We start from the raw sequence: 23,821 nt of genomic DNA, 5'->3' as shown, positions 1-23,821 counted from the left end.
TCTCCACTCTGCCTGGGAGATAGATTTTTGCATGTCATATCTGCTTCTGTATTGATCTGGATCTCTGGACATAAATGCCTGTGATCTGGCTTTCAGTATGTTCTGGATTTCATTGTTCATCCAGGGCTTCTGGTTGGGGAAAACCCTGAATGATTTGGTGGGACACACTCATCCACAGCTGTTTTGATCAAGAGTGTGAGAGCCTCAGTGTAATTGTTCAGATTCTCAGCAGAGTTCTTGAACACCACCCAATCCGCTGACTCGAGCAAGTCCTGTAACCATTCTTCAGCCTCCTGTGACCACTTTCTAGGGTAGTGATCTCCAGAGCTTCTCTTTTTAGGCTCTGTCTGTATGAAGACAGAAGGAGCACAGCCAGGTGATGAGACTTGCCAAAATGTAGTCTTGGGAAAGAATGGTTGGCTTTCCTTATCTTGGTGTTGAAGTGATCAATTGTGCTGCGACATCTGATATAGCAGGTTACATGCTGATGGTAGTTAGGCAGGGTTTTCTTGACATAGACCTGGTTGAAGTCACCATCTGTGATTTGTAGTGCGTTGGGCTGGGCTGCATTTTGTTTAATGACCACATCATGTAGCTCCTTGAATTCCTGTTTGTTATCTGTATCGGGTGGGATGTAAACTCCAGTGAGAATCACAGATGAGAACACTTGGGGTTGATAGAAGTGTCTGCACTTCCTCAAAAAAATGAAATTAGGCTTGCGAGGCACGTCCTAATCCTCACAAATCCACGGTGAAAATCCCTGAGAAGACATTGCTACTCTAAATGCTCTAAAGTCTCCAATAGTTTATCTACCACTCATATAAGAATGATGCAATGCAAGATGATGGGATTTCAGCTCCATGCAATACTGCAGAGCTAATTTAGATATTGTGTAAAAATTTGAGAGGGTGACATTGCATTTGATCTTTCACTTCATAACTATCTCAATTTTCATTTCCATTGAAATTATTTAATGATTAAGTCAATGGATGATAGCTTTAGATTTAGGAGATACAGCAGAAGCATTGAAGATTCATCTCTTTCATATATCCATCCAGCTCACTCAAATGATATGAATAACTTCAATTGCCCAATGAATGCAATCCTTTACCAAAATCAGGATTTGATATACAGTAAAATTCCTGGTATCTGGAATTCAAGGAATTGGCAGCTTCAAGCAAATGGTGAAAAAAAGTTGAAAATTAAAATAAATAAGAATAAAATGATAGGTAAAAAAATACATAAGGTTAAAATTGTAAGTGTTCTCTGAAGTAAAACATAAACCTTTGTGAAGATGGGAGCAAATATTCAGCCAGTGGAGTGCCTTGGACATGCTTTGCCCTTATCAGCTGTTTGAATAAAGTTGGGTGAAACAGTGATGGCGTCGCCCAGAATGAAGAGCTAGTTGATGCCACTCGCCGTTGGGGTGACTCTCTTAAAATGTCTCCTTATCCCTGCTTTGTAAAAGTTGCCCAGGTCAGAGGTTTATCTATAAACTTGGGATAGGGGGTTAATTATATATTATGTTATTCTTCGTCTTTTGGTGACTCCTTGGAGGGGGATGGACCTGCAGATACAGTGATGGTTAAATGTTTTCAAAGAAAGTGACTGAAAATAAAGTTAAATGTTTTAAGGCTTATATATTCATGCAAGTGAAGTTTGTTCAATGTAAGCAGAGTATAATATTTTTGTCTTTTAAACTGTTTATTTTTAATGCTGGTGTATTTGTTAGGCATTGTAAGAGTAAGTCTCAAGCAACCAGAAAGTACACTTATCCGGCATCTACCAATCCCCTAGGTGCTGGATACCAGGGCTTTTACTGCACTTATGTAATTTCCATTTATGTACCAGCTATGTCCAAAGCAAATTGAAGGGTACTGAATATCTCAAAAATTCTATACTTAGCCTTTTCTGTATCATAGATGAACACTGATCCTGGTACATGTTCATGGTACTGAGCAGCATGGGTCAAATTCATTTGTAAACATATCTGGGCAATCCTGGGGAAAATAAATGCATGATTTGCAATTTAGGTTAAAACTCACAACACAAGTGAAAATAAATGTGCAAAAATATATAGATTGAGGACAGGGCATTCAAAAGCTTTAAAGAATGGAATAAAAATTAAGTTTATGATCCAATGAAACTGAGAACCAAGAGAGATCTGCAAGGAGGGAAATGATAGATAAATGGGTGTCTGAGGAGATTTGGTATGTCACCAAAGATTCTCATAAACGTCTATAGGTGTACCATGGAGAGCATTATGGCTAGTTACATCAATGACTGGTGTGAAGGCGCCAACTCTCAGGACAAGAATAAATTCCAAAGGGTTGTTAACTCAGCCTGCAACATCACCGGCACTAGACTCCACCCCTTCGAGGACATCTACATGAGGTGGTGTTTTAAAAAGCAGTCTCTATCCTCAAAGACCCCCACCTCCCAGGCTGTGCCCTCTTAACTCTGCTACCGTAAGGAAAAAGTTATAGGAGACTGACACTGTTGACATACACTCAACAGTGCAAAGACAGTTTCTTCCCCACTGCTATCAGATTCTTGAATAATCAATGAACCCGACTGCCTTACTTTTCATGCACTATTACTTTTATTTTTTATAAAAATTGTCGTAAGATGGTTATAACATGAATGTTTGCACTATGACGCTGCCCCAAAACACTGAATTTCATGATCATAAATTCTGATTCTGAAGCCATTTTATACTGGGTAACATGGTCATGATAGAGAACACAGGGCCAGTCAGATCTGTAGGTTAGAGAACCATGGACAAAGAGAGGAAGCTATAGTAATGGCTTTGTATTAAGCCTACCATATCAAGTACATTAGATCATTCAGTTTTTCCAAGGTCTTCATCAAGTGAATATTTGAACAATAATTTATTGAATAGTACTTAGAAAATAAATAAAACATCACCTGAGATGATACAAATCAGAGAGACTTTTGTTGTCCAGTACTTCACTGGCTATTAATTCTTCAAGCTGCAGAATAGGCAATGTCAGGTGTGTATATGACAAGCTTTGCAACTCTTTCACTAATAAATCCATGTAGAATAAACTGTAAGTCTTTCAAATTGGAAAATAAATTAGTCAGTATTGTGGAAATTATATGATTAAATTTAAATCCAATAAACATATTGTGGGCTTGTCAATTCAGTACAGGATATTCAGCCAGTATTTGATGCATTGAAGAGAGATTCATCAAGAATTGATCATAATTGCACTGAATAGAGAAATTAACAAGCAACAAAGTATTTGAAGGTTTCTGTCTTTATGGAAATCAAAACTATATTTTTCTTTATGTTGAACATAAACAGCAATCAGGTACGGTGAAGATTATATTTGCGAGATAATTGAAATAATTACCAAATGTTTTGATTAAAATAATGATTTAGAAATTTAATTGGATGTATCAATATTCAATGGAAAATGTGCTGATTTCTGAGAATTAACTGAAATAATATTTTTAGACATTGGACAAGTTTAATCTTTGCAAATTATTTGTTTGAGTATAAACTAGATGAGTTGGTTTCCACTTCAAATAATGTGGATAATATATGGATTTTTGATAATAGCAGTATAATTGAAACTTAGTTTCTGCTACTTTGTTGTACAAGCACTCAAAAATGATCACCAACCCTCATTACTGATATGATAAAAACACAATTATGTGATCCAATTACTATATGGTAGTAATTGTCTATACAGGGAGTAAAAATTAAGCCTCGCAACACTTTTTCCTTTTATTCCTACTAACTGCTTCCCTTAGAGATTTTTATTGATAAAAGATCCAATTTGTTTTTCTTCAAGAGCTGTATTTTTCTCTTTCTGTTTCTCATCCAATAGGAGGTAGAAATTACAACCACTATCTCATAATCCACAATATGTCAACAATAAAGCTGGAAGGCTCACTTTAAAAGGTCAAACTGCAAACTTTTAAAAGGAAATGTCACATTGGTGCAATTGGCATTATAAATTTAAGATCTGATTGAAAATACTTAATGTTTACCTGCTACATACAAATCATGTACAGTCAGTATCACAGCAAGTTAATTCAACTCTCATCAATGATATTATTTGATATATATTCAATTCAATCCTGCTTATGGATTGGAATACTTGGGAATGTTTTGGGGAGATAAATTGGTAAAATTAGAGTAGGATAGATACATACACACATTTTAAAATAGATCTTATTTGAAATACTGATGAAATCATATTCAGTGACTTTACAGAAACTATAGAGAATGCTATGAACATTTCACAAGTAGGTGCTAATAGAAATGATGTCATGAAATGAATGGACGTCATGAAATGAAAGGTCGTCTGTGTTAGACATTTGTGACCTCGCTGCAAAGTGCTCACACAAATATCAATGAGAGGTTTGTGTACCTAAAACAACAGATGGGAGCAGAAGACTAACTCCTATTGGTTGCTGGAGAAGGTGGAGGGGGTGGGGTTTGCAAGTGAGAGAGAGAAGAACATGTGGCTGCAGTTTGAATCTCAGAGATGGAGAAAGAGACTCAGTGTTGGAACTGAAACTGAAGCTCAAGAGTGGCGGATGGCTGAAAGTGCTATTTGTTTGATGTTTCTCTTGGAATAAGTGAAACAGAAAGGAACTCTGTGGCTGCCTGAAAGAAAGAGGTCATCATCTGGAGAACCCTGAGGGGGCAAGTTTCATCAGCAAGACACTGAGGTGACTAATCAGTTGTGGAAACCCTGGAATGACACATCTCTCTCTGTAAACCTATGGGAACCTTCCTGAGCGGTAAATATTTACCTTTTGAGCACCAAAGCCTGGTTCACTTTATACATGTTAATTTCTGTGCACAGTATAAGAATTGCCTGCAACCAGAGAACTTGGAAGAATGAGAAGTGAGATTGAACTGTGAACCAAAGAACTTTTCTTACATTTACACACACATTACAAACACGTGCGCTTATAATTAGAAGGGGGTTAAGTTGGGTAGTTAAGTTAATAGTGATTCTGTTTTCATATTTAAAGATAAATAAAAACAACTTTTGTTTAAGTAACTACTAGTCGTGGTGAATATCTATTGCTGCTGGATTTTGTGGTCCTTTAGGCTCCTAACATTTTGCATGAGAAATTAAACACAAATAATGTCTTAAAAATGTGAGATGATCATTGGAACTAAGGAGATCATGAAATGATTAGATACAATTATTTAACATTATTAAAGAATGCAACTCAGTAGAAAGAAATAACTGATTTCCCATGATCAAAGGGTTGAGGGTGAAGCAAAAAGTAATCAAAGAGTCTATGAATTAGGACAGGGTCTTGGCCTGTGAGAAAACATGGATGTTGGTTTATTTATTCTTCCAATAAATTTGGAGGATTTAGTTGTAATAGGGTTGCTGGAGCTTTTCCTGTGCTGTAGTTAGTCCAGGTCTCAGAAGCATTTAGAGAGCATGGATCAGCGCTGCCCAGTAAACCTTGAATTTCATGTTATATCTGATTTTTTTTTTCATAATTCAACCAAAAATGCATGAAAGACACCAGTGAATTTCATTATTGAAGAGTTATCAGGAGAGGTTAAAGCAGCTGGGTTTTTAAAATTCCCTATAGCATTGGAGGCTGAGAGGTGACCAGTCCTGCACCATGACACAGATAGTCATGCTGTGGCCTCGCACCTCCAGCAACCCTGGTTCAATCAGGACCTCTGGTAGTGTCCATGTAGAGTTTGCACATTTTCCTTGTGAACACCTTGTTTTCCTCAGGATGTTCTGGTTTCTGCTCATGTCCCAAAGGAGTGCAACCTGGTAAAATAATTGGCCACTTGTGGTTAACAGGAATTTAGGAAGAATAAAATAAAGTTAGCATAGGATTAGTGTAAGTAAGTGTTTGATGGCTGTGCAGACTCAGAGGAAATGGGGGACTGTTTCCATTCCGCTTATCTCAATGAGTAATTCTCAATGATTTGAAATAACTACTTGAATGGAGATAATAGATAGAAGAAAACTAGAGACTCAAATATGTGTGCACAGTCCTCCCAGCTCAGTCTATTATTAAATAAATTATTTATACATAGAAGTACAAGTCTGGACTATTGATTTCAAAGAAGAAACATTGAATCACTTGATTTTTTCATCTGGAAAATAAATTGGCAGCAGGTAAACATTAAATTATTCAATGCAGCATTTTATACAGCTATCAAATAAAAAATTCAATGGAGCAATATACACCAGTGAATTCATAAATTAATAAAACAGTATGCAGATCTGTACCGAAGAGAATTGAACAAATCCTTATTGCGTCTCTTGTGCACTGATTAACTTTTCCCATTACAACTGGCAGTTTATTTTGCCTTGGTTTGTAAATTATTTATGACAGAAAAAGGAAGAAAAACATTTTTGAAGTCTTCTTTTGGCTTAAATCATCATTTTAAACTGCAAAAATTAGGTGCTAGAGTTTGGAAAATTCAGGTTCTTATATTTGCAGTAACATGACAAATCACTGAATAATTGTTATTTTTGTGAAATTTTCTTATACTTACAGGTTTCAGGATATTTTTCCTGTTGATAAAGCAATTACTTGATCCCTTTTTAAAGGCTTCTCGAACTTCATTGGGACACACATAAATTGCCCATTCCTCTGAATTAGCTGGCATAATTTCAGGTGGTATATTTGATTTGGATTTTTCTTGATTGTCATATGCTGACTATTAGAAAAGAAACATGGTTGAGAAATTAAAACAACAAAAACAATAATGCAGATGAGTGTTAGCTCTGTTTTCCATCTATGGATACGGTCTTAAATGCTATTTCCAGCATTTTCTATTTCTAATGAAGTTATTCTGGTGTTCCTGCGCCTTATTTAATAGATTAATTGTTAAATCCAGAAGACAATTCTGTAAATATGTCAGTACAGCTGAAGTTTGAGTGTTACTGAGACTACAGGTCTCATCTTCACATGTTATTACCCTTAGCTCAAGCTACCTGCTGTTGAAATTTTTTTCCAGACTTGATGACTCCAAATATCTCCTGGCCAGCCTTTCATCTTCTATTCACCAAAAACTCACTCATTCAAAGCTCTGATGTCCCAATTCTGACCTATGCTTAGCCCTTCTTATCATCCTAATCCAGCTCTGCTTTAAATTCAAAATTCTAACCCAATTGTTTAGATGCCTTTATATATATTCTATCAACCTCCTGTAGTGATTACTGTTCTTTTTCTCGTTTTCCCTACATCCTTAAATTTCCCAACAATCTTTCCTTGAAGCCACACTCTGCTTCAGTAACAAACTGTGGAATTCCACTTGAAAACCCTCCCGGGAGTCACGTGATGGAGTAGTGGCCGGTCAGGGAATTCCAGCCCTCTCCGGAAAAGTTGAAAAAAAAGGCACAAAACACAAAGGTACAAGAATAAAAATTAAAACAAAGTAAAAGTAAAGGTGAGAAGAAAATGGCAGCGAAGAGAGAAGTCGAAAGCAACGGGAAAAAGAGAAGATGAAAGAACGTCGGAAGAAGAAGGTGAAGGCCTTACCTGTCCGAGGAGGCCCGCCGCAGAGAGAGAAGCCCGTTCCCCAAGGTCAGTGGAAGTCCCGAGCTCGAGACTACAAAAATGGCTCGCGGAGCCGAGTAAAAGTGCGCAACCGCGCATGAAAAAAAACACACTGACGGGAGGGGGGAACAGCTGAGGAGTCGATCTCCACAGCTGAGAGTGACAGCTGCAACACAGCAACAGGAAGAGAACATAGAAAATAACGAGAACAAGAAAGAAGAGAGCAAAAAGAAAACAAGGAAACAACAGATGGCCAACCCAGAGGAAGAAGAAGAAGAAGAACATAGAGAAATGGAAGAAGAAGGGAAAGGCAGGAAAATGGATATATCTTTTTTTAAAGAATATATGGAATCAGTGAAAGAATGGCAATTACAAGAATTTAATGAGATAAAAAGAAGAATTAAGAGTGCAGAAGAAAAAATGAATAAAATAGAAATGGTCATATCAGAGATAGGAAAAAGAGTGGATAATGTGGAAGAATGAGAAATAATCGTAGAAATGGAAGTAGAGGACTTAAAAGAGAAATTAGAAGAATCTAATAAAAAAGTTAAAGAGGCACATGAGCTGTTAGCTCAGAAGATAGATATAATGGAAAACTATAATAGAAGAAATAATATAAAGAAAGTGGGCCTTAAGGAAGATGAAGAAGGCAAGAATATGAGAGAATTTAAAAAAGATTGGATCCCCAGGGTCCTAGGAAGACCAGAATTACAGGAAGAAATGGAAATAGAGCACTAGCCCCGAAACCACAACCGCAGCAAAAACCAAGATCCATTTTAGTAAAATTCTTAAGATATACAACAAGAGAAAATATATTGGAGAAAGCAATGAAGAAAATAAAAGAACACAAAAAGCCACTGGAATACAAAGGTCAAAAATTTTTTTTCTATCCAGACATAAGTTTTGAACTCCTGAAGAAGAGGAAGGAGTTCAATACAGCAAAAACGATCCTATGGAAAAAAGAATATAAATTTATGTTAAAGTACCCAGTGGTACTTAAAATAGTTATTCCAGGGCAACAAAACAGACTATTCTCGGATCCAGAGGAAGCATGAAAATTTGCAGAACAACTACAAAACAAGCAGAGAGATGAAGACATGTAATGAGAGTAAAAATGACCACGAACTATATGCATGTGTGTGTGTGTGTGTGTGTATATATATATATATATATATATATATATAGATAGATGTGTATGTATATATGGGTATACATGAGTGTATACGTATTTAGAGGAAAATATATAGAGTATAGATAAGAATCAATAAGGGAATGAAAGGGAATAGAGGAAATAAGAAGGGAATTAAAAGAGTGACCTTTGTTATATATGAAAATTGAAATTTCTTTTGGTGGGGGGCTGGGTGGGGAGGAGTTACGGTCACTGCAAAATCAGTTGACGCTTGCGAGTGAATTCGCAAATCCAAATGGAGAGGGAAATGTGGTTGCCAGACAAGGGATAAAGGGCAACTCAGGAGGAGGAGGGGAGAATGGGGCTAAAGAAGTTTTAAATAGGAGAATAAGGAAAATGTTTGATGTTTTAGAAATGTTGTCTTATAAAGTGTTCAAAACAAAAAAGCAGAAATGGATAAGAAGGAAAGGTGATGATGAGGAAACGGAAAGGGAAGATAAACAAAGTATGAAATGGCTACGTTGAACTATATGACTTTAAATATTAACGGAATACATAACCAAATCAAAAGGAAGAAACTGCTAAATTTACTGAAAAAAGAAAAAATTGATATAGCATTCGTGCAAGAAACACATTTAACTGAAATGGAGCATAAGAAATTAAAGAGAGATTGGGTAGGATATGTAACAGCAGCGTCATATAATTCAAAAGCAAGAGGAGTAGCTATATTAATCAGTAAAAATGTACCAATTAAAATAGAAGAGGAAATAATAGATCAACAAGGGAGATATGTAATGATAAAATGTCAGATCTATTCGGAGTTTTGGAATCTACTCAATGTATATTCACCTAACGAAGAAGATCAAAAGTATATGCAAGATTTTTTTTGAAGATAGCAGACTCGCAAGGGAACATATTAATTGGAGGGGATTTCAACCTTAATTTGGATTCAAATATGGATAAAACTGGGAAAAAAAATTAACAGAAAGAACAAAGTAACCAAATTTATAATTAAATCGATGCAAGAAATGCAACTTTTGGATATATGGAGGAAACAACACCCAAAGGAAAAGGAATATTCATATTATTCGGGTAGACATAAAACATACTCAAGAATAGACCTATTTCTGTTATCAGCTCGTATGCAAGATAGAGTAAGAAAAACAGAATATAAAGCTAGAATATTATCGGACCATTCACCCTTGATATTGACAATAGAGTTAGAGGACATCCCTCCAAGAATGTATAGATGGAGATTAAACTCCATGCTACTTAAAAAGCAGGATTTTAGAGAATTCATTGAAAGACAAATTAAAATGTACTTTGAAATAAATACGGAATCAGTGAAAGATAAGTTTATACTATGGGACGCAATGAAAGCGTTCATCAGAGGGCAAATAATAAGTTATGTAACCAAGATGAAGAAGGACTATAATCAGGAAACAGAGCAGTTGGAAAGGGAAATTGTAAATATAGAAAAAGAATTAGCAATGAAGGAAGACACAACTAAAAGAAGAGAATTGGCAGATAAAAAAATAAAATATGAAACACTACAAACATATAAGGTGGAGAAGAACATAGTGAAGACAAAACAGAAACATTATGAACTAGGGGAAAAAACGCACAAAATTCTAGCATGGCAGCTTAAGACAGAACAAGCTAAGAAAATGGTATTGGCATCAAGGAAAAAAGACAAACAAATCACATATAATCCAACGGATATTAATGAAAACTTTAGAGAATTCTATGAACAATTATACCAAACTGAAAACGAAGGGAAAGAAGACAAAATAGATGAATTTTTAACTAAAATTGAACTACCAAAATTACAAATAGAGGAACAAAATAAATTAACAGAACCATTTGAAATAGTAGAACTACAAGAGATAATAAAAAAACTACCAAATAATAAAACACCAGGAGAGGATGGATTCCCAATAGAATTCTATAAAACATTTAAAGATTTATTAATTCCTCCCCTTCTGGAAGTAATCAACCAGATTGACAAAACACAAATCTTACCAGATTCATGTAAAACAGCAATAATTACAGTAATACCAAAGCAAGGGAAAGATCCACTTTCACCAGCGTCATATAGACCAATATCATTACTTAACACAGATTATAAGATAATAACTAAACTATTAGCAAACAGATTAGCAGATTATGTACCTAAAATGGTAAATCTAGAGCAAACTGGATTTATTAAAAAAAGACGAACAACAGACAATATTTGTAAATTTATTAACTTAATTCATGCAGTAGAAGGGAGTAAAGCGCCAACAGTAGCAGTTGCTTTAGACGCAGAGAAGGCCTTTGACAGAGTAGAATGGAATTATGTATTCAAAGTATTGCAAAAATTCAGTTTACCAGAGAAGTATATTAATTGGATTAAAGCATTATATAAGGGGCCATTGGCGAAAGTGCCAGTAAATGGATATATATCAAAGCAATTTAATTTAAGCAGATCAACAAGGCAGGGATGCCCACTGTCACCCTTATTGTTCGCGTTAGCTATAGAACCACTAGCAGAATCGATAAGAACAGAAAATAAAATAAAAGACAAGGAATATAAAATCAGTTTATTTGCAGATGATGTTATAGTATACTTAACAGAACCAGAATTATCAATAAAAGAATTATATAAGAAATTGAAGGAATATGGAGAAGTGTCGGGTTACAAGATTAACGCAAATAAAAGTGAAGCAAAGCCAATGAATAATGTGGATTTCTCAAAATTTAAGAAAGAATCACCATTTAGATGGCAAATGCAAGCAATAAGATACCTAGGTATACAAATAAATAAAAACCTCGGCCATCTATTTTAACTCAATTATTATCCACTAATGAAAAAATTACAGGACGATTTAGAGCATTGGAAAGATTTACCACTAACACTAATAGGAAGGATAAATTGTATTAAAACGAATATTTTCCCAAGGATACAATACCTATTTCAGGCATTGCCAATACACTTGACAGAGAAATTCTTCAAGGAGTTAAAGAAAATAATAAGGAAATTTTTATGGAAAGGGGGGAAACCAAGGATAGCACTAGATAAATTAACAGAATGGTATAAACAAGGAGGCTTACAACTGCCAAACTTTAAAAATTATTATAGAGCCGCACAATTAAGATACCTTCAGATTTTTATCAAACAAGGGAAAAGCCAGATTGGACTAGATTAGAACTAGATAAAATAAGGGAGAAGATATCTGAACATATATTATATAAATGGGATGAAAAATTGGTACAACGTAGGAGTTCTCCAGTATTACATCATCTGCTCAATATTTGGAAGAAGATTCATGTAGAAAGGAATTAAACAAATTACCAATTACCAAAACTAATACTGACGCAAAATCAGTTAATCCCTTTTACAATAGATAACCTTTCCTTTAGAGAATGGGAGAAAAAAGGGATCAAAAGAATAGAAAATTGTTTTTCAGGAAATAGATTATTATCCTTTAACTCAAGATACAGTGTTGGCATATTACCAACTGAGATCCTACATGAAGGACAAATTAGGAAGCAGTCTGAGGTTATGAGAGGGAAGTAATTTTGAATATGTGATTACAGATACAATGATAATCAAAAAATTTATAACAAATATGTATATTAAACTGCAAGAAAAGGAGAATGAGGAAACAAATGGTAAAACTAAACAAAAATGGGAACAAGATTTAAATATAAAGATAAAGAAGCAAAAATGGGAGAAGTTATGCTCTGGAACTATGAGAAATACAATAAACACGAGGTTACGTATGATACAATATAACTGGATACACAGGCTATACATTACACCTCAAAAGTTAAATAAATGGGACCCAACAGTATCTGACAGATGTTTTCGTTGTAAAAAAGAAATGGGAACAACAATTCATGCAATCTGGACATGTGAGAAAGTAGAAAAATTTTGGGAAGATCTAAACCAGATATTAAATAAAATTACAGAAAACAATATACCAAAAAACCCAGAGATCTTCCTCCTAAGTAACATAAAAAACAAAGAATTTGGACTTGATTTGGATGGTGCACAAAAAAGATTTGTTAGGATAGCTCTAGCTGTAGCAAAAAAATGTATTATGTCAACCTGGAAATTAGAAGATAATTTGAGAATACAACAATGGTATATAGAAATGAATAAATGTATTCCATTAGAAAAAATAACATATAATTTAAGAAATAATATTGAAATATTTGAACAAATATGGGAAATACATGAAACACAATAGAGAAAACCTACCGGGGACATCTACCACCTAAAATAACGAAAGGAGAAGGAAATGAAAAGAATTGACTCAGTGGAATTTCTTGTTTATTTTTATTGAATGACAACATTGTTTGACTGGTTTAATGTATCTTAGATTTTGTACTTGAAATGAATAGGGGGGGAGGTAGGGAGGGTGGGATGGGAGGAGGGAGGGGGGAGAAAATGACACTATATATTTGAAAAGGAAAATGTATGTATCTTGGTCAATGTGGTTTATGGTGTGAAAAATAAAAAATTTAAAAAAAACATCATGATAACCTATAGAAATTCTCTGAGGTACATCTGGAAATAAATTCTCAAATTTGAAAAAAAAAACCCTCCCAACATTTCTACCTCACTTTCCATGTCAGGAAAAACATTTTCCCATGTAAACATGCACAAACTTTCCAAGAGATCTTCACCCTTGTTATCAGACCTCACTGGATTCCTCATAAAACAAGAGTAGATAACAATTTCCGAACCTACCTACTGATCATGTGCCAGAGTAGACGGTGCAGGTTAAGCATCGCCATTCATTTTCATTGAGAGGAGTTGCCCTGAGAGTCGTATGCCAAGTTCAGAAAAATAATTTTAAAAATTAATTTCCAATGTTCTCAGGTGCATTTTTATATAATAACCTGTAATACCTTTTAATAAAATAATTTTTAATAGGTTTTGAATGTGAGCATTCACACTTTTTTTCCATGTTGCTGCCAGTAAGACTGGATGGTTGGTTTAGTAGGCAGTACAGCAATCAATGGGTATGACTTCCCAGTTATAAATTCATTGATCAGATTGAAGTTGGCTTTGTCGAGTATCAAAACTGAAAGGCTTGCTATCCATAGAAAATTCCAGAGCAATGTCTCAGGTAAAATAGTGTGTACCATCAATCACCTGTGAGCATGTGGGTTACCTCTTGGGTGCTCTGATTTTCTCCCACCCTTCATGACATATGGAGGTTGTTGGTTATTTTGGTGGCACATGAGCTGGAAGGGCCTGTATGTCTAAAATGAAATCTGTCACAGGACTAACAATTTTCCATAAATCATTGCCTAATGCATCAAAGATAGGACCACCAAAATTTCCTGTCGATTTCAAAAGATAATGCAACCAAGCTCTTCCCCAGAGGTTTACCTATGAAAGAAATATACTAGCTTTTCCCAGAGGTTTACCGATGAAAGAAATATACAAGCTTTTCCCAGAGGTTTACCGATGAAAGAAATATACAAGCTTTTCCCAGAAGTTTAGCGATGAAAGAAATATACAAGCTTTTCCCAGAGGTTTACCGATGAAAGAAATATACATATTTATTAAACATGGAGAAAAGGTTAAAAACCCAGAAAGATGGATTCAGGTGCAAAAGTCAGAAAGAAAAGTCAAAACGTTGTTTCATATAATTAAACTGTCATGTGTCTTGGTGATTTTCGATTCCATGCCTTTTTTACAACCACTATTGGTTCCTTCAGCTTGGAAAGTAATCCAGAACTAAGGTGACAGTACAAAGGATTTAGATAGTCAATCTGCTAATGTATTAATTTAGCCTACTAGTTCCCTTGTGTCGTGTTGCTTTTTCAATTAACCTGTTTACAAAAGTCAATACTTTATAGTAGAGTCACTTTCTATAACCCAATGAAATGGTCATTTTGATTGAAGAAAGTGAGCCCCTTCGGACATTTTGGGCTCATAAAATTGTTTATGTTACATTGGCCATACTGGAGAATTGGTCATTAGACTGGGCTTTTGGGTGTAGAATCATATGTTGCACATTGAGTTCACAAAAGATTGCAGATGATATAACCTGCAGCAAAAAATAATTGCTGGAGGAACTCCATCGGTCAGATGTCATCAACCGAGTAAAGAGAGTATTTTGGGTGGAGACCCTGCAATAGGACATGTGTATTGGGTTTGTGGTCATGAAATCGCATGCTGTACATGAAGCACTGAATCAAATAATCTGCTGCTCATTTAAAAAAAATACAAGTTCACACAGTTCTTCAAAATATTTGCATAATACCCCTTTCTGGTCCTTTGATTTAGTTCCTGTAGCTGTGCGAGTGGTCTTCAGAGGAGGAGAAGCAGTCAACTCCCTAGTGAGTATCCCCACAGATGCCCAATGATACCTCGAATATTTAAAAACACAAAGAACCTAATAAAAATGTTACAATTCATAGCTTTAAATAGAATCCATTGTCAAAAGTTATCTTGCATTCTTGCTCATAAACAAATTAGAAAACAAAAGAATAACAAACAAATTATACAATAAATGGGAATGAATGAATTAAGTAGTTTTCACACAAGCAGTAATGGAATACGTAAAGTTAATAAATTTCCAGTTTTAATTGCTGAAGGGTAGTTATTATGTTGGAAACTGGGGAAATTTCTGTCCATATACAAAATATGGCAAAGCATCTTTTACACACATCTGAGAGTAGAACAGAATGTGAAAAAAAGCAGGAAAAGATTATCAATGTAAATTAAGCATTTTCTAGAGAGGAAGAATAGATAATTCCACTGGGTAGTATATATATTTCCTCAGCATAGCCAAAAAAAACAAACACACTGGGAATGTAAATGTGCCAAGGCAATATTTTGCATAAGAACACAATCATCCTATATTAAGGCCACTCAGGAAAGTACATCTATCAAATGTGCTAGTCCTGACCAAATAAACAATTTCAGTGAATCTCAATCATCAAATGGAACCGTACCTTAGCAATGAAATTTTCCAACTGTTCAAAAAAGTACCGTTGAAGCACACAATCACATATGCCACATTTGATCAGAACTTTGATCAAAGTACTTTAACTATGAACCACTTAGAGCTACAAAGGGATCGTAAGATTTATTTTATTTTTCCCTACAGCTCACTCTTCAATCTTCTGTTCCCAAACGAGGATGCAACAGTTAGTCACCCAAAACTATCAATAAAAAAATTCAAGGAACAATTATTGTTGAAATCACATGTGTTACCACAATTGAACAACTTGACTTAAACATCTAGCTTTAAATTTGGAGACTGTGGCAATAATCCACCTACTGGTAGAACATGAGATCTTTAGCAATTCAGAAGGCGTGCCTGAAAGAATAAGGATAGAGAATTGCCCCGTTGGCTTTCGGAAGGAGACGACACCTAGAGCCTACCATTAATACACTCCAAAACCAAAATATTGTAAAGGCTGGAAATCAAAAGTAGAAATATTCAAGTTATGCCTTAGCAGCATCGAGGAAGAAGATGAATGTTTCAGATCAATAAACTTTCAGCTAAACGTGTGATGAAAAATTACCAACCTGAAACATGACATCCCTTCCATGTTATTAAGAACACAAGAGATAAGCAAAAGTTGACCATGCAGCCTTCTGGGCTTGCACCCTCATCCATCAAGACAATGGCTACCTCTGTACCATTTTCATGAACAATTAATTTATTCCTTGATCCCCTTAAGATTCGTAAACATATTTATTCCATTTTTATGAACTCAATGATTGAACATCCACAACCATCTGGGGAAAGAATTTCAAAGCTTTACAACCCTGTGAGTAATGATATATCTCCTCATTTTAAATTTAATTTTGGACTCCACAGCCAGGAGCAATACCATCCCTGTATCCTACCAGTCTATCACTAAAAATGTCTGCTCAATCTCTCCTTTCATGGTAAACAGTGCATTTCTTAAACCAGTCTGATAAACATTTGCTGCAGTCCCTCTTCTCAGGATGCACACTGTATCCCAGATTCAGAGTTACCAGTAAATGTTCTTTGCCACTGTATTCCTCAAGATAAAGGATAACTTACCATTTCCTTCCCTATTTTTTTTTTGCTGCACTGGCATGTTATCTATCAGTGGATTCGGTATAAAAATACTGAGGTTGCTTTCAACATCAATTCTACCCAATGTCTTAGCATTTTGAAAAGTATTCTGCTTTGTGCACTAAAGCAAGATAGCTTTACATTTGTTCATATTATATTCCATCTGCTAGAGTAGCCTGGGTTACTAACCACAGTGCATTTTGTGGGTACAGTACTTTTCAGATTATCCAAAATGCTTGGGACCAGACAGATCTCGGTTAAGTGGATTTTTTGGATATTCAGGAATTTTCACTAAATCAGCCCAGTGGCATCAGGAGAATACTTGTATCGGCTGCCACTTATCCCCCACACCTGCCCACACTGTTGCCAATTCTGCCCAGGACTGTGAGGTTCCCGTTCCTGCCTGGGATTGACCTCCAGCAGAATTTTAGCGACCTCACGGAAAAGGATATTTGATAGAGGGAGCAGCTCAGATGAGTGCGGCTCAGGAAGTGGGGGGAGAATGTGGGGCTCAGGGGAGAGAGCGCAGCTTGGGGGGCGAGGGGGAGGAGAGCGCGGTTCGGAGTGGGGCGAGGAGAGCGCGGCTTGGGGGGGCAAGGAGAGCGCAGCTTGGGGGGTACGAGGGGGAGGAGAGCGCAACTCGGGCGGGTGAGAGAAGAGAGCACGGTTTCCAATTCAAATTCTGAAAATACCAAAATGCAATTTATCACAAAGTTGCTGTAATTTATGGCAAAAAAAAACACAATTTATCAATAAATAATCAGTGCATTCCTTTCCTTCAATGTGTAACCTGTGGACAAATATTCCTTTGTAAAACTGATTCCCTGTTCCCCCACTTGAGCACGGTGGGTCCTTTTTTTCCCAAATTGTGATGTCATGTCTCACCTGATAAAACTTTTGGATATTTGGTTAATTGGAAATGTACTGTGCACCATTGGAGGAGTAATTAAATGTTTAGAGTATTTGATAGGATGCTAGTCAAGCACAACACTTTGCCCCAAATGAAGATGAGTATCTTCAGAGTAGATGAAGGTGCACTGCTACAAGTAAGTAGAGTATCCCAGCCTCCAACTTGCTCTTCAATGTGGCTGATCCAGTTAAGTTATGGTCAAGAGTGATCTTCAAAGATATCAATGATAGGGAATTCAGTAATGATAATTGCATTGATTGTCTAGGGGAAGTGGTTAGGTGGTAGGAGCCATAATTGTGCAGCTCGTAGAGCTGCTACATCACAACACTAGCGTCCCAGTTCAATCGTACCCTTGGTGCTGTATGGAGTTGGCATATTCTCTTTGTGACTACATGGATTTCCTCCAGGTGCTCCAATTTCTTCCCACATCCCAAAAATATAAGCATGGTGGGTTAATTCACTATTGTAAATTTCCCTTTGTGCAGAAATTGGTAGAATCTAAGGAATTGATGAGAATGTGAGGTGAATTAAACACAGGTTTAATGTAGGATGAGGATAAGTCATTGGTTCTTGGTCAACGCAGACTCAGTGGATCTCAGTGTTTCTGTGCTTTATGTCTCTGATCATGGAATTTATTTTGGAGATGGCCATTGCCTGCCACTTCAATGGCATGTTACTCAAGGTTTTGTTGCATGTCTTATTGGTCAAGTTGAGAATGATGTGACAGATTATGTAATATTTTATATTGTATATAGATATGTTTGAAAGGAGATAAATTGTGTGAGGTTTTTTAGTGCGGGTCACACACAGATACAAACACTTCAAAACAGATCTCATTTAAAATCCCAGAGCTCTCTCTGCTCAAGCCAGACAGTCCAGGCTCTGGGTGCCTTTGCAAAAACTTTGAAGAATGCTTATAAGGACTTCACAAGTAGATGTTAAATGGACATGCTGTGGAGGAATGGATTATTGTTTTGGAAAGCAACAGATAAATGACCTCAGAAGATTAGGTCCGGAGCCACAGTCTGTCTGAGTGCAGCTGGCTGTTCTAAGAGAGTCATATGGTTTTCTCTGAGTGAGAGAGAGAGAGAGAGAGAGAGAGAGAGAGAGAGAGAAAATTCAGTTCAGCAGCAGCAGCAGCAGGACTGGAACAGGACAAGCTGGCAAGCTTGTGGAAAAACCCAATTTTGAAGATGAGTTTTGTGGTCCATACAAGAGGAGAGGACTGGCTGCATAAGGTTTTACTTGAAATAAGGGAAACAAAAAAGGAACTCTGTGGTGACCTGAAAGAAAGAGGTTATCTATCATGTAGAAAACCCTAGTGGGGCAAGTTTCTTCGGCACAACACTGAAGTGGCTGATCTGAAGGAATCAGTTGTGGTTGACCAATGAGCAACAAATCTCTCTTTGAAAACCAATAAGAACCTTCCTGAGTGGTAACAATTTACCTTTCAAGCACCAAAGCCTGGTGAAATTCATAAATGTTAAATTTTGTACACAGTTTAAGAATTGCCTGCAACCAGTGAACTTAGAAGAATGAGAAGTGAGATTGGACTGTAAATCAAAGAACTTTTCTGAACTTACACACACATATCACATACATGTGCACAGAATTAGAAGGGGGTTTAAGAAATAAGTTAAAGTTTGATCCTGTTTTCATGTTTAAAGATAATTAAAAGCAACTTTTATTAAAGTAAACATTTGCCTTGTTGAATTTCTATTGCTGCTGGGTTTCGGGGTCCTCTGAGCTTGTAACAATGGAAATGAACAATGTGTATCCAGCAGAGAACATTACTCACCAAACTGAGCATTGGTGAGTAGACATGACTTGAGAGAACTTTAAAAAAAAATATTTTGTTTAAAAATGTTCCATACATGTAATTAATAAAGCATTATACAGAACAATAAATGCTTCATATAAGAAAATTTCACTTGTTAAATGATGGTTATAACCCCCCACCCCCAAAATATACATATATAGTAATATAAAATAAGAAAGATAGCATAATTATCTGCTTGGAGAATCTCTTTCCAACACACTGGATTCCAACAAAGTTTATATGATCAATTTAAGGAAGAAGGTAGACACAAATCTCAAGAGGCTGACAGAACATTGCTATGTATTTATACACAAAATTTGCATATATAGACACCAAATTCTCAAATATAGAATATTTATTTCTCAAATTATATGTAATTTTCTCTAAAGAGATACAGCTTTGAATTTCTGCATTCCATCTTCCCAGTCCTACTGTAAATCCGATTTCCTTGATTCCTTGAATAGCTAATGCTATTTTAACAACTTTGATAAATTGATAATTTGAACTTGGGTCTTGTTCCTCCCATATTCCCCAATAAATCTGGGTTTAGTGGAAATATACTACCTGTAACCTGTTCCAACAAGTTTCCTAAATCCACCCAAAGCAATCTTACCTTGGAGCATGACTAAGTTTATATCAAGCAAGTACTTGACTCTTTACCACACCTAAAAATTGGCGTCAAATAAAACTGAAGTAAAAAATTATACTGAACTAATCTATATCTTACATTAACAGTATTTGTCATACAATCTCGACAGAGAATCAACCATCTTTGCTCATCAATTGTAATATTCAAATCTAACTCCCACTTCTGTCTAGATTTATGCACTCCTTGTTTAATAGTTCCTGTTTGCAATAAAAGATACATTGCAGAAGTAAATTTCTTAGCATTTCCTCTCTTAATAAGAGTTTCCACATCACTGCAAGTAGGTAGCCGCATCTTTGGACCTAACTTTTCCCTTAAATATCCTCTCAATTGAAAATAACTAAAAAAAAGTATTACTAGGTATTCCATATTTATTCCTCAGTTGCTCAAATTACATCAGTTGGCCTTGTTTATAACAATCTTCAATTTTTAAAAGATCTTTACTAAGCCAAATATTAAAAATCGATTGTCCTTTGAAAAAGTTAAAAGATGATTTTGACTCAAAGGCATTTTAGGTGATATATTTCCAATTTACACCTCATTAACCTACACCCTGGTACACTTTTGAAGGATGCCCACGGAGAAAACCCATGCAGACAGAGGGAGAATGTACAAACAACTTACAGACATCATGGGATTCAAACCCAGATGCAGTCCCGATTGCTAGCGCAGTAAAGGCGTTACGCTAACTGCAATGCCAACATTGTTTCAGATGCAACAGAAAGCAGGGGAAAAAAGGGGGAGAAGTGACATTGCTGATCAGGGAAAATATCACAGCTGCGCTCAGGTAGGACAGACAAGTGAGCTTGTCTACTGAGGCTATATGGGTGGAACAGAGGAATGGGAGAGGTATGACCACATTCATAGGGTTGTATTATAAACTACCCAATAGTCAGCAAGAATTGAAGGAGCAAATCTGTAGAGAAATAGCAGACAGCTGCAGAAAACAAAGTTGTGATTTTAACTTTCCACCTGGACTCCCATACTGTAAAAAGGGCTGGATGGCTTGGAGCTTGTCAAATGTGTTCAGGAAAGTTTTCTAAATCAATAATATAGAGGTACCAACTAGAGAGAGTGGAATACTGGACCTCCTATTAGAGAATGAGGCAGGACAAGTAACAGAAGTATGTGTAGGGGAACATTTGGGTCCAGTGATCATGATACCATTAATTTTGTTAATTACAGAGAAGGATAGGTCTGGGCCTTGGGTTGAAATTCAAAATTTAAGAAAGGCCAATTTTGAGGAAATGAGAAAAGATCTAGATTGTGTGGATTGGGATGTTGTTTTTGGGCAAGGATGAGTGAGGTGAGTGGAGGACCTTTAAAGGTGAAATTCTGAGAGTATAGAGTTTGATTGCTCCTCAGGATTAAAGGCAAAGTAAATAGGCATTGGGAGCCTTGATTTCTGAGAGATATTGGGGATTTGGTTCGAAAGAAGAGAAGCATTTAGCAGGTATGATCAACACAGTGCAAATAAAGTACTCAAGGAATATAAAAAAAATGCAAGAGAAAACTTAAAGAAATCAGGAGAGCTCAAAGAAAACGAGTTGCTTTGACAGACAATGTGAAGGAAAATCCTAAAGGGTTTCTACAGGCAAGTTAAAAGCAAAAGGATAGTGTTATTAGCCCAAAGGACCCCAAAACCCAGCAGCAATAGACATTCAGTAAGACAAGTAGTTACCAAAACAAAAGTTGTTTTTATCTTTAAACAGAATTAAACTTTAACTATCTCTATACTTAACTAACCTAAATTAACCCCCTTCTAATTCTAAGTGCATGTGTATTATGTGTGTGTAAATTTAAGAAAAGTTCTTTGCTTCACAGTTCAATCTCACTTCTCATTCTTCCAAGTTTTCTGGTTGCAGGCAATTCTTATACTGTGCACAGAATTTAACATGCATAAAGTTCACCAGGCTTTGCTGCTTGAAAGGTAAATGTTTACTGCTCAGGAAAGTTCTTGTAGGGTTTGCAAAGAGAAATTTGTTGTTCCAGGCTTTCCACAACTGAGGTACCAGCATTAGTCACCTCAATGTCTCGCTGATGAAACTTGCCCCATCAGGGTACTCCAGATGGTAACATCTTTCTTTCAGGCAACCACAGAATTCCTTTCTGTTTCACTTGTTCCAAGAGAAACATCAGACAGATAGCACTTTCAGCCATCCACTGCTCTGGAGCTTTCTGTTTCAACAAGCTTGCTGGCTTGCACTGTTCAGCTGCTTTCAGTGTCACACACACTAGCTGAGAGAGCTTGTTGAGCTTGTCTTTTTTCTCTCTCTCTCTCTCTCGCTCTCCAATTGCCAACGGCCAGAAAGCCCATGTGACTCTCTCACTTGCAAAAAACCCCACCTTCTTCAGCAAACAACAGGAGTTTCTCCCTCTTGGTCAAGCTGTTGTCTTAGGTAAACAAAACCCAGTAGTGACCTTTCTGTGAGCACTCTGCAGGAACTTGCAAACAGCCAGTTTGTCTCCTCCAAGACAATGGTCTATTCATTTCATGTCATCATTTCAATTAGCACCTACTTGTGAAATGTGCATAACATTCTCCAAAGTTTCTGCAATGTTACTGAATATGAATTCTTAGTATTTCAAGTAAGATCTGTTTTAAAATGTGTGTATCTATGTAACCCACTTTAATCTTACCAAATTCATCCCAATATTTATCCAATGCAATAGTAATGGAAAAAATTAGTTGCCTGAGGATCAGAGTGGTCCGGCTATTCATGGAGCCAGAGAGATGGGGGAGATATTAAATGTTTTTTTTACCCCAATCAGTATTCACTCAGAAACAAGAACAGTGTTGTGGGAAGTAATAAAAACAAGCAGTGAGGTCATAGAACCCATACAGATTAAAGAGGAGGAAGTTCTTGGTGTCTGAAAGCAAATAAGAGTGGATAAATCCTCGGGGCCTGACAAGATATTCCTTTGGACCTTGACGGAGACAAGTATAGAAATTGCAAGGGCTCTGGCAGGAATATTTAAGATGTCCTTAGCTACAGATGTGGTGCTGGAGGGTAGTTCATGTTATTCCATTGTTTAAAAAAGACTCCAAAAGTAACCCTGGAGTCTAACATCAGTAGTAGTTAAGTTATTGAAAGGTGGTTCTTAGGGAGCAGGTATTCAAGCTTTGTGTGTGGGTAGGTCATGTTTAATGAGTTTTATAGAATTTTTTGAGGAGGTTTCCAGGAAAGTTGATGAGGAAAGGCTGTGGATGTTGTCTACATGGACTTTAGTACTCCCAGAGGGATCTGGGAGTACAGATACATTATTCCCTGAAAGTGGTATTATAGGTAAATGTATTGTAAAAATAGCTTTTGGCATATTGGCCTTCATAAATCAAAATATTGAGTATAGGAGTTGGGATGTTATGGTAAAATTGTACAAGAGATTGGTGAGGCCAAATTTGGAGTATTGTCTGCAGTTTGTTCACCCAACTACAATAAAGATGTCAATGAGATAGAAAGAGTGCAGTGAAGATTTACTAGGATGTTTCCTACACTTCAGGAACTAGGTTAAACAGGTTAGGACTTTATTCCCTACAGCACAGAAGGTTGAGGGGAGATTTGAAAGAGGTATTTAAAATTATGAAGAATCTAGAAAGTGTAAATTTAGTAGGCTTTTCCTCTGAAGGTAGGTGAGATAAACCAGAGGACATGGGTTAAGAATGAAAGGGGAACATCTTCACACAGCGCGTGGTGGGAGTGTGGAGCGAGCTGCGGCTGAAATG

At 36.3% G+C, this 23,821-nt stretch overlaps 1 protein-coding gene across 6 annotated transcripts in view; it reads right to left on the bottom strand.

Annotated features, from left to right (window-relative positions):
- LOC138744073 (cilia- and flagella-associated protein 46) overlaps positions 1-23,821 on the bottom strand; it is a 193,838-nt gene that overhangs the window by 72,916 nt on the left and 97,101 nt on the right. For 5 of the 6 annotated variants that reach the window (XR_011345240.1, XR_011345241.1, XM_069899562.1 and 2 more), the window contains exons 31-34: positions 14,929-15,060; positions 6,527-6,691; positions 2,929-3,077; positions 1,902-2,000 (exon numbers count right to left, since the gene is read on the bottom strand). Coding sequence is in view for 4 of the 6 variants with exons in the window: in XM_069899562.1 (XP_069755663.1) it covers positions 1,902-2,000; positions 2,929-3,077; positions 6,527-6,691; positions 14,929-15,060 (545 nt within the window). In the remaining 2 variants the exon portion in view is untranslated. The remainder of the gene's footprint in view (positions 1-1,901; positions 2,001-2,928; positions 3,078-6,526; positions 6,692-14,928; positions 15,061-23,821) is intronic. The other variant, XM_069899564.1, reaches the window with a different exon arrangement.

The sequence above is a fragment of the Narcine bancroftii genome, chromosome 10, assembly GCF_036971445.1.
Source record: "Narcine bancroftii isolate sNarBan1 chromosome 10, sNarBan1.hap1, whole genome shotgun sequence".
Classification (NCBI taxonomy): domain Eukaryota; kingdom Metazoa; phylum Chordata; class Chondrichthyes; order Torpediniformes; family Narcinidae; genus Narcine; species Narcine bancroftii.
The sequence above is the reverse complement of the archived record's forward strand: the minus strand, read 5'-3'. Positions and strand labels throughout refer to the sequence as shown.